At 40.7% G+C, this 16070-nt stretch overlaps 1 protein-coding gene across 1 annotated transcript in view; it reads right to left on the reverse strand.

Annotated features, from left to right (window-relative positions):
- Positions 1–16070, reverse strand: part of DNAH12 (dynein axonemal heavy chain 12) — a 153059-nt gene that overhangs the window by 13162 nt on the left and 123827 nt on the right. The window contains exons 61-66 of the mRNA XM_067544211.1: positions 15063–15221; positions 13755–13899; positions 6582–6732; positions 6207–6460; positions 4916–5056; positions 51–188 (exon numbers count right to left, since the gene is read on the reverse strand). Coding sequence (XP_067400312.1) covers positions 51–188; positions 4916–5056; positions 6207–6460; positions 6582–6732; positions 13755–13899; positions 15063–15221 — 988 coding nt within the window. The remainder of the gene's footprint in view (positions 1–50; positions 189–4915; positions 5057–6206; positions 6461–6581; positions 6733–13754; positions 13900–15062; positions 15222–16070) is intronic.

Raw genomic sequence — 16070 nt, forward strand, 5'->3', positions numbered from 1 at the left:
TAACACAGCCATTTCTATACTGTGGAAGCAACAGTAAATGAAGACTTTACCTGCAGCTGTCTGATACTGATTCGCAAGTCTGATTCATTAAAGCCATATGGGATATTCCAACCAAGAGGGCCAAACTTCTTTCTCTCCTGAACAAGAGCATGAAAAAAGCAAACTCCATAGAGCAGTTTTTCCCATGTCTTTAAGAAAAGAACAACAAAAAGTATTAACTGGGATGGTTGCATATGCTCTTTAATTTATGCAAATGGCTGAAACAACAAAAGCAGTTTGAAAAACATTTTATTAACGTTTTAAATTCTCTGTTTTGGATACAAGTATTAAAATATGACTAGCCTGAGTTTTTTTTAAAGTTATTAGATAACTAAATAACAATATGAAATTGATGGTTAACATGTTAAAGCCTATTCCTGAAATCCCTTACTACAGGTATAATGCTTACACTCCTGACAGTAACACTGAAGCCACAGGACTACTTGGGGATGTATGCAGTACGCTCAGAGTTAAGGGTTTGCAGAACTGGACATTTATTTATTAATTAAGGAAATGAAAAGGTTACTTACCTGTAACAGGAATTCTTCATGATGTATTCTGCATACTCCCACTCATGGGACACGCCAACTGGTGCAGCATGAATGGTAGAACTCTACTTAGCAGTATGTGTTGGAGTGCTCTCCCATCTCCCTTGCCCTCTCCTCAGTGAACATAGAATGTTCCTGGGCAAAGGTATAAAAGGAGCATAGCACTACAGTTGCAACACCAGGTCTTTTGATAAGTAGGACTTAGAGACAGAGGGGAAAAGTGGGTGGGGAGAGTGAATATGCAGAATCCATCTCAAAGAACTCTGGTGATAGGTAAGTAACCTTCATTTCTTCTTTGAGTGTCATCTGCATATTCCTATTCATGAGATAGACTAACAAGCAGTAACTGAGACCCAGGACGGTGGGACACTGAGTCCTAATTAAATAAGGATTGCAAAATTGCCTTGCCAAATTTTGCATGTGCTCTAGATTCTAAGCCTAATGACTGGTGCTTAGTAAAAGTGTGGACTGTACTCCATGTTGCTGCTCTGCATATTTCTATTAAGGAATATGTCCAGAGAATGCCAGAGCAGCTGCTCTTCATCTAGTAGAATGAGCTCTAATTCTTTCAGGAAGAGGGTGATCCATCAGCTTATAAACTTCCTTAATACATAACCTATCTTGAAAGAGTTTGTACAGTGACTGCTCTCCTTTTATTTCTCTTTCATAAGAAATAAACAAATTGGGAGATTTTCTAAAATGCTTAGTTCTATCTATGTAGAAACCTCAGGAGGAAGACCCACTAATCTCTCCAAGCATGTCTTCTCACAGAAATAGATGAGGCTATTGCGCTGGCTGAAGCACCTAATGTGTCAAGTACAGTCCTTAGCTGATAGCAACATTTTGCCCTTCCACCAAAACAAAACAAAACATTTGCTAACCTCCTATGCTCCTTAGGAAGAGTATTCACAAAAGACAACATTTTTCCCCACAGATGACACTGATATCTTGCCATCACAGCTTGATGGTTCACTATACTCATATCTAAAGTGGCCGAGGAAAACACCTTTCTTCCAAAAACATCCAGTCTCTCTCTTTCCTATCAGATGGGGTAAAATAAGCCTGAACATGCTTTCATCTGTGCAACACAGTCTTTACTGTCAATGAATTAGGAGAAAGGTGATAAGAAACACAGCAAAACCCTCCTGGGAAAACTGGTAAAGGTCATCACTTTTTTTTAACATAAGCTGAGTTGATGAGGGTCATTTCAAATGGCTTTTACTGGTTGACACAATCCTTCCAATAAAGGAAGTGTAATTCTTTGTCTAGTAGCTGCTCCTAAAAGCTACAATACTGAATGTGAAGATTGCTCAACAGGAATCAAGGGAATCTCTAATGTCCTTGTCATCTGATCTGGTAATTTGTGGAAGAACACTGCGTCATCTGAATGAGATAAAACAGGAGTCACCCCTACACTTCTGTCTGGAAAAGTTAAGTCCACAGAGTCTTATTTAATCTAGTAATTCTTCTATCTCTTACAACTGTAGACAATCTATCAGGACTCTGATGTATTAGTGAATCCACATCCTTAGGGTCTGATGCTTGAATATCCTCACAGTATTGAGTCGGCAATTACTATACCTAGGAATATCCTGAAAAGGTAAGAGAAGGCCAATTAGACCACCTAAATCAAGGTGAAGCCTGCCAATCTGGCCAAAGCCCCATACTCTGATCCATCTGAAAATATCTCTGCCCATACTAATCTGAGAGAAATGACTGAGCCTGCTTATTAAAATCTCTTCTTTGGATCCGCTATCCAATCTCTAGCCATGCTTGGTCTCGAGAGAAGTGGAGATAATAACCTTGTAGGCTGAATAAAAGATAATAGGGGAAAACCTTTTTCTGGTGACCCAGAAGGAATCTTAGGTGGTAGAGGCACGGGAGAAATCCTAACTTCTTCAATCTGCCTTCTCTTCTCTGAAGGACTACATATCTGAATTGGGTGCCAGTAAAATCTCTGGTTCCTGTTCCATTGACATACATGGATTCATTACTGACCGAGAAGGAGATGGATCTGATCGATAAATCTGTTCTATAACCACCAACCACTGTGATACCACACTGGAACCAGCCTGCAAATCCACAGTAGACAGATCCTTATCTTTAGCCTTCACAACAGGTTCTTTCATCTTCTCTCTTGGAGCCGGCTCTTCCGGATCCAAAATAATCAGATCCGAAGAGCATCTTCTGATTTTAGACAGAATCATCACCTGGGTCAGGTTCTTTAAATACCACCAAATCAGGTGGCTCTTTTTCTCATAGTCTGGTTCTTGATAAAGAGGACACCAACAAGGATGGAGTCTTATACTCCATATAACAGCCTTGTCCTTTTCTCGTGGATTGCTCTAGAGATAGAGTTTGATCCCACTGTATGTTGAGCAGTCTTGATCTTCAGATGCTTCACACTTCTAGATTCCTTAGTGCTCGGCGTCAAAGATGAATATTTCATTTTCTTTCTTCCAGATTTGCTTGGAACTGATGCTGTCCAATAAGGTTTGCTAGAGACTTGCTTTCTCTTGGTTCAAGGAAACTTCGCTGAAAGATCTTTCTGGAGTAAGATAGCCTGAAGCCTGTTCTGTCTTTCCTTATGGGCTCATGTTGTGAAGGTTGAGCATATTGAGCTTTTTGAAGGTAAATGTCCTTCAACCAAATAGGATAAACACCATGCATGTGTGTTGGACACTGGAAACACAGCTGGGCATCAGGTGCACTTAAATCCTGGCTTTTTGATCTTTAGCTTCATCGTCTTTTTTTTCCCCCAGCATCAAAGAACTTATTTCTAAATTAAATCTAACATTATATTCACCCTAACTAACCAAACGAACTATAACTCAATAATTATAAAGTAAGCATGTGGATTTGGTAGAATTTCGAAGCTGTTCTACCTTCATTTAGCTGGTTGCAGTTGGAAGGAACAACCAGCCTCTGGAGCACCACACACCTTTTATATCCTTGCCCTCGAAGGGAGACATGAGAAATGTAGCCCATAAAGCTAGCTCAGCCTTTTATTTTATTCAACAGTTATGCAAGGAACCTACATGCTATATTCTGTGTGACATTGGCTTAAGCAAGTTAGCATAAGTAGGCCTGTGATCCTTAGCATAGATAAAATGGCCCAACAGTTACCCCAGATTTTGGGGAAGTGGGAAAAGCTTGCTCAATACAGGGAGCTGGTATAGAATACCAGGCAACCGCAGGAACACTGACCTGATATTAGGCTTGGATATTTTAGGATTGGATCATTGGCAGATAACTAACCATAAACTTACTTGAGCAATAAGTGACATATATGATAATGAGTTAAATGGCATTAATATGTTAACCTATAGGATAAGTGCACCCCAGTATTGTGAGGGTGAGGAAGTTAGATTTGGACATGGAAAGCTGGGCATCAGAATGAATATTCATGATAGTGCTCAGACCCTATAAAAGGTGAAACCATGAGGTACAGGGGGCTAGTTTTCCATCACTGACCCTTCAGATCTTCATTGTTATCTACCACTAATCTTTCAGCATTGGAGAACTTGGACCATCAGACTCATTTGGCATGCCAGGGACAGGGCTGATCCTTTGTTTCTCACCACCAAGTCCCCAAAGAAGAGTGTGCGTGTGAGTCTATGAGTATATGCAGGGAATGATACCAAAGATATCCTTAATGCTGTATTTCTCCTATCTGTTTACGTGGTTTGGAGTGTTTCTGTCTTTACTAATATTTCTAATAAAAATCACCAAGGCTTTGCTTTGTCTTGTGTGTCAGTATCTTAGGCCATACACCTGAGGTTCCCTATAAAATATTGAACTTGTCAGTTTTAATTCTGTGGAGCATGATTCTGGAATGAGAATCCTATTACCGCCCTCCCCCACTCACTAATTAGTATCAACTGGCAATCAACACAGTCATTATTAATCATTAAAAAGGATCAGGCTATAGGGAGGTGTGTGTGCACTCCAACAAATACTGCTAGCTACAGTTCTACCATTCAGGCTGTACTGATTGGCACATCCCAGAAGTAAGAATATGCAGAGGACGCTTAAAGAACAACAGCTGTTGGGTCCCCCCCTGTGTGGGGAACAATAATTGCCATTCTTGTAGGAGCCACCCAAGTTGGGCTACTATTGCAGGGTAACCAGTCTGGGGATTTCCAGCTGACAAAGACTTAGTGTTCATTTAAACTATAACCATGTGTGGAGTCTTTTATTCACTAACCATTTACTATCTGTGAAAATGTTATCTCATAACTTTAGGGAATGCTTTAGATTAGAATCTTCATTGGACATAATAATGAGCAAATGAACATGTCAAAAATGTCAGAGAATGAGCAACTCACCTGCTCTTTTCCAGGGCACCCAGAGAAGAAGGTAGAATCAGAAACTGGATCTGAGAGATAAGACTGAAGTAGATTTAACCGGAGACCTGTAGGTGATTCATTTGTCATCTTTACTCCATTCTGCAGAATAGTTACAGGAAACTAGACAAAATAAATAGCAACACTGCATCAGGAGAGTATGGTGATGGCAAAAAAATAAATAAAGTGAGATATTTCTGTAAAGATATAAACCTTTTAAATTTTATTAATTTCTTGATGTTCAAAGTCCTATAAATTAAGTATACATGGGTTAAATTCAGCCCTTAGCTACTCGTGTGCAACCTCTCATGGATAGCAGTAAAAGCTGTGTGAATGTTATCTACAGGCAAAATACAGTCACTTCTGTTCAACAGATTTACATTAATGCCAAGAATGTTAAAAAGCCTGCTCTGTATTTTTATGTTTTCTAATACAATTTTAAAAAATAAACAATTGTCCCTTGTTGATGAAATTATGTGTCATTTCAAGTTAGTTTGTATGGTCCCTCTCTCATTTTTACCCCTTTTATCATTGTTTCCTCCTACATCTGAGGTCTTTCTGATCTCATCCACCAAGAGCCTCTTCTCTCTACCTTCAAATCCTCCTTAAGATCTACTTTTTCCAAGAATATTTCCTACCTTCTCCTCCTTCCCAGTAAGTATGTGTTTGCAGGTTCAAGGCTCTAGCTTGTAGGCTTCTCAGAGGAGAATATGCCTTAAAATGTTTGCAGAGAACTAAGCAAATTTATGGTAATACATAATCAATGTTATTAATAATAAAAATAATACATAATTTAAATGTTTTTGCTATGTATTTTAAAATTCAAATTTGAAAATGTTGATATTTACCCTAGTAGATGAAAGCCAGGAGCTGCACTTTCACTAAAAAAGTACATTTCTGCTATACAGAAATGTTTAATGTTTAATCAGGATTTGTTTCAAACATAGTCAACAGAAAAAATCTGGATGTGGACTTAAAGTACTTGTGGATAATAAAACATGCCTATAAGGCAGAAAATGCCATTGTTTCTTCATGAAGAGATAATGTCTACATTCTGTTCTAATATATATTGACTGTATTTGGATTATATATATATATTGATAACAATCCTTTAGTTAGAGAGATTTAAAAAGAAAACCAATAACTCATTTTGTGTGTACAAAAAATCCAAGCCAAAATTGCAGTGTAGTTATCTTATTGTGGAATACAAACTGGTTTATTACAGAACACTAGCATTAAACATGTAATTAGGGGCCACTAGAAATAAAAGTACCTTAGGTGATGGATAACTGGTAAGCCAAAGTCTGAAGAGTGGATGGCAGGTGTCACTGTTAAACTCTTCACAGATTTTCTCTAGCATTGGCATCCAGGAGACAGCAAGATGACAATTCTGTAAACAAACCCAGGTCCCTTCTTCCATTCCTTCTCTAATCATTTTTGTAGCTATAGGTCCTTGTCCCTGTCCCAATGAGATGGCTTGAAACTTATTTGCAACCATATGTTTGTCATTTGCAAATTTCAGGAGACCTTGGAATGAAAGAGGAAGAGAATCAGATTCTTACCCTGAAAAAGTAGACATTTTGACAGCTCTTTATCTGTCATTGATTCAAAGATTTAGTAAGGAAAACACCCTATAGTAGATACTTACTAGACATGGGATCTGCTCCTGGAGACAGCACGAAGATTAGTGGGATTGTAGAATTTGAATCTAAGTAACTTTTTGTTAGATCAAATGGTGGAGGCTCTACAAACTTCTTCCCCAGTTTATCAGTTACAAAGATTGTTATAGCTGGGCTAATCTGTTTAAAAAAAGTAAACATACTCTTTAACAAAATTAGATTTGGTTGGATACACCATATCATCTTTCATATTCATGGTAACCCAAATCATTATACAAACAGTGAGTTGGATACTGATAATATAGCAACTCAGTAGCTATATCTTATAATCAATATATATAGTCCTTATTCACTCTTGGGGACCGATCCAGGATTGTCCAGCAGCCCCTTTGTGCCAGCTGTGCCAATATAAAGGGGCCACAAATGTCTACATGGGTCCACTGAGGAATACCCACAGTACAACACCCACAGGTGGACAGCAGAGAGAGTGGAGAAGGGTCAGCAATTCTGCACTGCAGCAAGATGGGCCATTGCAGGCAGGGAGCAAATCAGGGTTGCCTCAACCTACACAAGGGGCCAAAGTGGCCACTCAGCAGTCCCAAAATATAGAAGGTGCAAACTGCCTCCACTCTGTCCCTGAACTGGATGAATCAGGGCCCTGGACTTTAACACTAACTTTGTAGAAGTCTCAGTAGGTCTGGACTTGAGCTCATTTAAACATCCGAAAGCTTGGAAGCTTATTGAATATTTCCATACTGCTGAAGCCTTATCCACCATGCTACACTGCATGAACTTGCCAGTCCCCAAATAACTCCTCCAACAGATACCAAACAGGCTGCGTTCTTGTGTTGCAGGCCTCACCTCCAATATCTGTCCTCTTCAGAGGACAACTGGGTGTACTCCCACAGTCTCCTGAACTTTAAGCACCTACTTCCAGTGTCTGGACAATTATTTCCTACCCTGTCCACAAAGGAACCCAGCAACCCCCCACAGAATCAGGGGACCTTCAAAAGTGCATGGCACAATGGAGAGGGGGGTGAAACATCATCTCAGCAGGTGAGGTATAATGTACTCACAAATGTTTTTTCTTAGGTAGTTTCTTCAGGCTGTAGAGCACAATGCCAGGCCTCAAGCAGTTGCCATTGTGCGTGACATAGGCATAACATATATCCACTTTTGCTGACCCAAGTGGCTGTTTGCTCATAAATTCTAGTAGAAGTCTCTTTTTGTCATGAAAAATTTATACAGCATGTATAGTTCTAATAATTACTGAGACCCCCTATTGCTGTACAGATAGATTCATGAGGGAATATATTTATGAAAAGACCTGCAGCATGTCAATTTTTATTCCAAATATTAATTCTGCAATTTTACACGCTGTGAAATACTAAATATAGTCAATACAGATTAAAAATAACACCTTGTGATTGTCCTTACAGTATTATGACTCAGACAGTAAAAAAAATATTAAGTGTTCTTAAACATACATTGAACAATCAAATAGTATAAGAATTTCATATAATTAAGTAGAAGAAAATATTAAGAGATCAGTAGTACTGGTAAAACAATATCCCAATTTTACTTTTAGAGTCAAATTTATCATTATAGATGATGGCTGAATATATAACATATAGCTAAGGATATTTAGAACACATCTGCTCACCTGTACAGCTACGTCACTGAAATTCTAGCATTTTGAAGTGTAGGAAGAAAAAAGCAACTTTAACTGAACTTACTGCATTTAGATTCCATTTAATCAATCTTACAGTTAATAGAAAAAAGTTACTTGCCTTACTGTCACTGTGGTTCTTTAAAATGTGTTGCCTATATGTATTCCACTCCTGGTGAGCATATGCTGGAGACTAGTAGTTTTTGGCCAGCATTGTCATGTGTGTGACATGAGTGCACTCATCCTTTCAAATCAAGGAGAAAATGGGTGAAGCCACAATTCTGCAAAAGGGGTAACAGAATGAAGCCATGCTTTTTTGTGAGACCATGGACCCTGGATCTGGTGGTTGTTCAAGCGACACTCTTGCTGTTGTGGAATCTAGTACAGGGTTAGAATTAGTTGGTGTCAGGGATGATTTTTGCCATGTTGATCTTTAAGCCCAATGTGATGAAGAGATGAAGGGTCCAGTAAAGGATCTGGTATATGGAGCCCACACCTGCTGCTGTGACTTCCCTCAGGTGAGCCAATCACTGAGGTATGGGTACACCTGTATTCCCTGCTTTCTCAAGTGGGCTGCCACTACTGCCAAGCATTTAGTAAAAACTCTTGGCACTGTCAATAATCAGAAGAGGAGATCCTTGTGGGAATCTCCTAATTGGAACTGTAAATATTTTCTGTGTGGGCTGGATCATGATATGAAAATAAGCATCCTGGAGGTCAAGAGCCAGTCCTAGGGATCTAAGAATGGGATTATGCATGCCAGAATTACTATCCTGAACTTGAACAGCAGATGAAGGCATTGAGCCATCTCAAGCCCAGAACTGGGTGCCAGCCCTCCTTTTTTCTCAGGATCAGGAAATAATTTGAGTAAAACTTCTTCCCTCTCTAGTCCAGAGTCGCATATTCCATTGCTCCAAGATTCAGAAGTGAGTCCACCTCCCATCATAACAGACTCTTATGAGAGGGGTCCTTGAAAAGGAGAGGGAAAGGGGAAGAAAGGAGCATTTGGAATGGCAGGGAACAGCCCATGAAGATGGCCAGTGTAATAAGGTTCTATGTTCACTGAAAATAATCAAAGCAGTCCCCAAAATGTGTGTGGGCGGAAAGGGGTAAAGATCTTTCAGGAATTCTGTCACCCAGGCATTCTCCACCAAAGCATCAAAATGACTACTTCAAGATAGTAGCAGGATGTGAGGCAGAGGGATGTAGATGCTGAAGGTCTCTTTCTTGGAAAATGCTCTCTCTTTTTCAGTGGCTCCAAGAATCTCTGTTGAAAATAGTAACCTGCTGATGGTCCTTGTCTATTGTAAATCTGAGATCTGATATGCTTCCTTGTAGGAGACAGTATGTAAAATCCTAGACACCAGAGAGCAGAATGATAATCTTTTAACTAATGCAGGGCCTGATCCATCTGGCTGCTGAAAATGCTACATCCCTTGAAAGGAAGGTCTTCTATTGTTGTATGTACTTCCTTTGGGTTGCCCAAGAACTGTAACAAGGAAGCTCACCACATGGTGATAGATGTGGCCATGGATATTGCAGCCATATCTGAGGCATCTAATGCTGCCTGGAAAGACATTCATGCTACCAGCTACCCCTCTGAGATTACTGACTTCAGTGCATCTCTGCTGTCATGAGGAAGTTTGTCTGCAAAGTCTGACACCTAATAATAAATAAATAATCATACCTCACTAGATGTCAGGGACAATGGGTCTTGAACCTTGGTCCAGAGAGCTCTCAAGAGCTAGGCAGTCCCAAATTGCCATCCACTGACCTGCTATCAAGTGCCTGAATAGCAGCTGATCCCTAACAGAATTCCAGCCCTGGGATCTGATGGGTGGAATCCTGGGAGTCCTGCTTGGTCCCCATTTTCTATTTAACCCAACCACAGGAACAGGAAGCTGTCCATGCAAGGGACTGCTTTCCCTGCAAAAACTGCTCCTACAGCCTGCTGCAGATCTCCTAGTAACCTGACTCTGCCTGCTTCCTGACACTTGATTCTCAGTTTGCCCTCTGGCCTGTCTCAGACTCTGACATCCTGGTATCTGACCCAACCTGACTCCTCCGACCACTAGGTCAGACCGCCCAGGTCCTGGTCATGACACTAACAAGGACTGATAGTTAGCTATTCATAATTACAGGCTAGCCAAATAATAGTTTCTTCCTGACAAATAAATCTAGTCACTTTGGGTTTTTTTGTCTCAGAGCGTCATTTTTGATTATTTTGTTGCTTAGTTCTTTTGTGGGCCATTGCTACCTCTAGAGAGCCTGGTATAGTAGTACTCAAAAACAGTTAATGGCACCTGGTATCATTTGTCTGTCTTCTTGGAGGTTGTTGCAGTAAAAGCTGTTATCTACCAGATGTTCTTTGCTAATGCCAATAACTCGTAGTTAATTGGCATTGCCAGGTGACCAGGCATGGAGATGTGGAGGATATCCAAGAGTTTTTGAGATGTATCCTGTACCACCCTCAATAGGTATCTCAACTGAATTCACTATTCAGAGGAGCAGGTCCTGAAAACTTTTATAATTGTTAGGCTGACAGGGTGTTGCAGGCATCAGTGCTTCATCCAGAGAGGATGAGGAAATAGCAGTTGACATCATCTGTTCTTCCATGGTAGGACACTCTTCTTTAGATACTTCCTTAAGCATGCTGGATTGCCACCTGAGTCCCCCAAGCTCCCTAGGATGGAGTAGAGAGGTAGTCCTAACCACTAATAAAAGTGGTTTAGCAGACTGCTAGCCTAGGAAGCCAGTAGGCCAGGGACTGAATGTCTCAGGAGAAAGTGCTGGGTGTACTATCAGGAATGCCTATCCCTGGAACCTCTGGACCCATATGGCACATAAGAAGCCCTTTAGTTTGTCAAATCCACACAGATGATAAAAATGGTCCTTGGAAAATAAACAGGACACCTCCTTATTATGTTTGGAGACTGATGAAGGAATGGAAAATTTCTTTGTGATAATATCCTTTCTGCTAGCAGTGTTTCCCACAATTCTGGATGTTTGGTTGGTTTTCCTTTCTCTGCAGTTCACACAGGGGGATCAGCTTTCTGGCATTGCATGGTCTTGGCCATGACTCCTCTGCTGCTGCTTTCTGCCAGATGAGATATTCCCAAGCTGTAAAACTTGCATAACATTGCTAACACATATTCCAGAAATATTAATTAGGTACATTAGATGAAGGAATATGGTCTTATGGTAATGATTGCACTCAATATTTGACCCTTTATTCATAAGTCACTCAGTATGAGTAGAATTGTGGGAGACACTGCTAGCAGAAAGCAAATTATTGGTAAGAACATTTCCATTCTGTGGCCCAGTATCTCCCACAATTTGGACATCTGGGAAGTAGCTAGCAGTGAACAGATGCAGGAAGGGTTATGAAACAAAAGTTCAGTCGGAAAGGAGTACTCCCCTTTTTATAAACTCTCAGAAGTCTGTATTATTTCTGGGCCACCACCTGCAGCACCTTCCTGCCAAAGAAGGCTTCTGCCATACATAGAAATTTCACCTTGTGGTGCTTAATGAAGATGTTAGCTGTAGACCAAGTGGCTGCTTTGCAAATTTCCAAAGTGGATGCACTTGCTTGTTCCACCCACGAGGTTGCTAAGGACCTTCTGGAATACACCTTGATCCTTCTGTGACAGGAACTCTGATGATCTGTTGGCTTTCACAATGCCCTAAACCACTTTGTGATGGAGGACTTGGAAACTCTGAGTCCTTGGCATTTTGGGTGGAACAATATGAATAAGCAGCCCAATATTCTCATAGATTCTGTACACTTGAGATAGATTTTCAATGCTCTTCTGACATCTAAGGTGTGTCATGCCTTTTCAGTTGGATGTTGTGGTTTTGGACGAATGAAGAAAGCACAACCTCTTGGGAAGTGTGGAAGAAATGATTCTGGTGTCCTGAGCACCACCTTGTCCTCATGGAATATGCAATAAGGTTACTGTATAGATAAGGCTGCCCACTCTGACACACACCTGGTGGATATGACAGCTACTAAGAAACAAGTCTTAGTGGATAAATAAAAGACTGACACTGAAGTCAAAAGCTTGAAGGGCCTTCAAAACTAGTGGAAGATCCCATTTTGGGAAGAGTGGCCTGACTGCTGGTCTGGCTAATTGGAATGTTTGAAGGAATCTGGTTACCTGATGGATGTCTGCCAGGGAGCCCAAGGATCCTGCAAACAGCATGCAATTAAGAGCAGACATCTGATGCATAATGGTACTGGGCTGAAGGCCCCTGTCTATGCCTTCCTGGAGAAAATCCAAAATGAATGGAATTCCCAGCATTCTGGAATTTGCATTGTGCTCTTGGCATCAACTGTTGTGTCTGGACCAGAAAGAGAAGTCCATTTTTAGTGTCAATCCTCCCCTAGATGGAAGCAATGCCTTAATGACAAGGCAGGAGCGGGGCAGGAACCAGGCAGAAGCAGAATGTTGTAGGACTGGAACAAGGTCTGTCACAGCAATTGGTTGGGATCCACCTAGCTACACAGACAACTTCCTGTTGTCCCCTTAAGTAGCATGCCTGTACCAACCAGGATGCTGGGAGCACTGACAATTAAGACCTGTGTGAGCAGCATATCCTGTGGTGCTTGGATCCACAAAACTTATAGCCTGTCAACTTTTGCCACAGATGTTAGGTAGTGGCACGAATGTTGCGGTCACTCAGGGACCAGCAGACCCAGATTCTACGCTCATGGACCCTCACAGAGCCATATCTGAGGAAGACGGTTGAGAGCAAGAGATTGAGCCAGAGTTGACCATAGCATTCCTGGACAAAAAGCATTCATGTGCAAGGTGGTCTTGCTTTCCTGGATCCACACAGCTGGCCTCACTGAACAGTCCAGAAGAAAAGGTTTGAGGCAATCATCCCTAGTTGTCTGCACCCTTTTTGAAAAGAACCGAGACAGAAAGGACTTTTTTCAGGTATGTGCCCCTCCCCAAGACAAAAAAAACAAAACAAAACAAAACAACAACCTCATGTTACTGTCTTTAAGAAGCATATCTACTTCACAGGAAGAGTTCTTGAAGCTGGGAGACTTCAGTTCAGTCATGGCTAACTCCTGCTTCCATGAAAATAATTTCTCCAAATGAAAAAAAAAACTATATTAATATTTGCCAGTGAGCAAACTATACTATGTACACTAAATCCAACCTAATCCTAAAACTATATACATATCAACTATACACAAAAAGATCTGGTGATTGCACCAGCACGTGGACATTACCAAGGTTCTGTGTTACAGCCGGAGGCAGTAAAAAGGAACTGAGGGGTAGTTGAGCCCACTCTGTCCTTTATGCTCTGGTTACAGAAGCACAGGAACACTCAGAGTATACAAGCAGCCCCAACAGCCACTGGAAGCCAAAATATCTGGCTCCCAAGTGCATGAGGCATATGGGTACCAGGAGTGGAATACATATGGGAAAGCACTCGAAGAACATAGTTATAATAATAATCATCAAAGTGCACTAGATGCCAAAGTAACTGTTTATAAACAAATATTTCCACGTCCTTTTACCTTGTCTGATCTTAGGCACCGAAGAATGATCATCTTTTGTAGTTCATTCAATGTTTTATCCCAGGGTTTTGGTAAAGGAACATTGTGTGGCTCTTTGCTATCATAGATTTTACGCCACTCACTTGCATTTTCAGAAACATGACTCCTAAAAGAAAAAGCATTGTCTGTTATTGTAGATGCTTAGAGATTAGGTTTTCATTAATGTATTTGATTAAATAAAGAACAAGTAAATATTAATGTTGTATGCAATATAATTAATAAAATCTTTTCTACATGCATTATTCCCCTCGCAACGAGCAAAAAATTGTATATTATTATACTACTTCTTACTTGACTTCTGTGCCTGGATGTGGGAGGAGCCCCCCAAGCTGGTGTGGAGGGACAAAGCCTCCATCTGTATGGCCTTGGTCTCATGTGGCTCCCCCAAGGTCTGCTTGGATCTCAGGAGATTCATGGGTTCTGGGAGGTGAACTCCCTATTTCTTCTATATATGTGTGTGACAAACGCCACTACCCAACATAAGAATTAAAAGGAAACTCAAAGAAGAAGAATATTGTGGAATATTCCTTCCTGGAACACTCTCCCATAGATTATCCCATGAGAGAGAAACAGACTGGGCCTCACATTAGTCCAGTTCTTCCCCAAAGTAAAACTTACGGTTAAAGGAAGGAAAACTCCAAACACCAATCCAAACAACTCTTTGGTTGTTTTAGCAGAGATTTGGGTTTGCTCCTCCATGAAATGTGCCCACTCCCAAACCCCACAGATGCCCTGGGATCTGCAAACCAGGCCACTCATGTGGAAGGCTTGTGCCTTTGCATTTGCTCAAAAATCCTAGGGTGAAATCCTGATCCTATTGAAATCAATGGCAAAATTCCCATTGATTTCAGTGGGACCATAATTTTACCCTGGCGTTTTCTCCATCACAACTGCAACAGAGTTGTGCTACCAGGGACTCCCTCTGGCCATGAAAGGACTTCACTGGGAAAGAATACAGCCCACTCCAGAAAGACAAATTCTTTATTTGGGAATTGAATGGATTCATTCTGACAGTCACTTGAATAAACCATGAAATAACCTTCTAATTAATCAACCTCCTGACTTGTGTGTGTGAAGCAACATCCCTACAATGCATGACAAAGAAGGACTCACTTCTGAAGCTGAGGCACAATTTATGTTGTACAGGTATCAATACCACATTAAAATTCAGGCATGGTCTGAAAAAGTCTAAGAAATATTGCTTAAATATATGCAACATGCTTCAGCCAATGTAGTTTTTAATAACTTCACAATGGATTTTTACTGTACCTCAGTCCTCTAAAAGGTGGGAAATCACTTGCACGACATAGTTCATCCCAGCTTTTATCTTGTAGCCACGACGGATCTGGATTCTTGTATTTGTTCTTGAGACCTACTCCTCCAGTTAATAAGAACATAAATTCCTGTTGTTCTATCTCTTTCCTGTCCCTAAATTCAGAAGAATGCCAGAATAGTTTGTAAGCAATATGCAGTTATATTAAAAATGAATTTTGACATAGTATAAAGCAAAAGCTGTTTTAAATAAATTATGTTCCATTTTTATTTAACAATATTAATATTGCAGTAGTATCTAAGGTCCCAGGGCCTCGTTGTGCTGGGCAATTTACAAACATTTTAAAGAGAAATGATAAATTAAGGGCGAGGAAAGAAGGATACAATCAATGCATGCAATTCACTTATTATTAGTTATAAGAAGTCTGAGCTACTGTTATCTGTGTCCCAGCCTACCCTCCAATCATTGGTGGATTTCCTACAAGTATCATGGCACAGATGGATCTTGAGGAAGGATGTGGAGGAGGAGATGGCTGTGGCCTTACAATATGGTTGTTGAGCCCGATTATGAAAAAATGTACGCACATAACTGATTATGATGTTTCCAAGTAGCCATGTGTGCCTTCCTTTTTTCCCTCAATGCACGCATGCACGCACACACACACACTACATTGTGCAGAAGCAGCAGCACAGCCAAGCGCCAGGTTCAATTTCACAGCAGGGAGCCTACCAGCAGTAGACATTTTTGTCAATTTCATGGCTCCAGCTGTGAGCTGGGGCTGTCTGCCCTAACTACACCAACATAAGTGCTACACCTCTCAGGGAAGTGGAGTTATTATGTTGATGTAGCAGGCCATTTACTTCAGTGGAAGCAACATTCTAGTGTAAACACTGACATAATTAGGTTGACTTAAGCTGCCTTACATCAAACTAACTCTGTAGTATAGATCAAACATGAAAAGCACGAAATAAGGAAAAGCAGAAACAGAGGGGAGATGGAAAAAA

The sequence above is a fragment of the Emydura macquarii genome, unplaced genomic scaffold, assembly GCF_026122565.2.
Source record: "Emydura macquarii macquarii isolate MOO-44397 ecotype Brisbane River unplaced genomic scaffold, CSIRO-AGI_Emac_v2 contig_968, whole genome shotgun sequence".
Taxonomy (NCBI): Eukaryota; Metazoa; Chordata; order Testudines; family Chelidae; genus Emydura; species Emydura macquarii.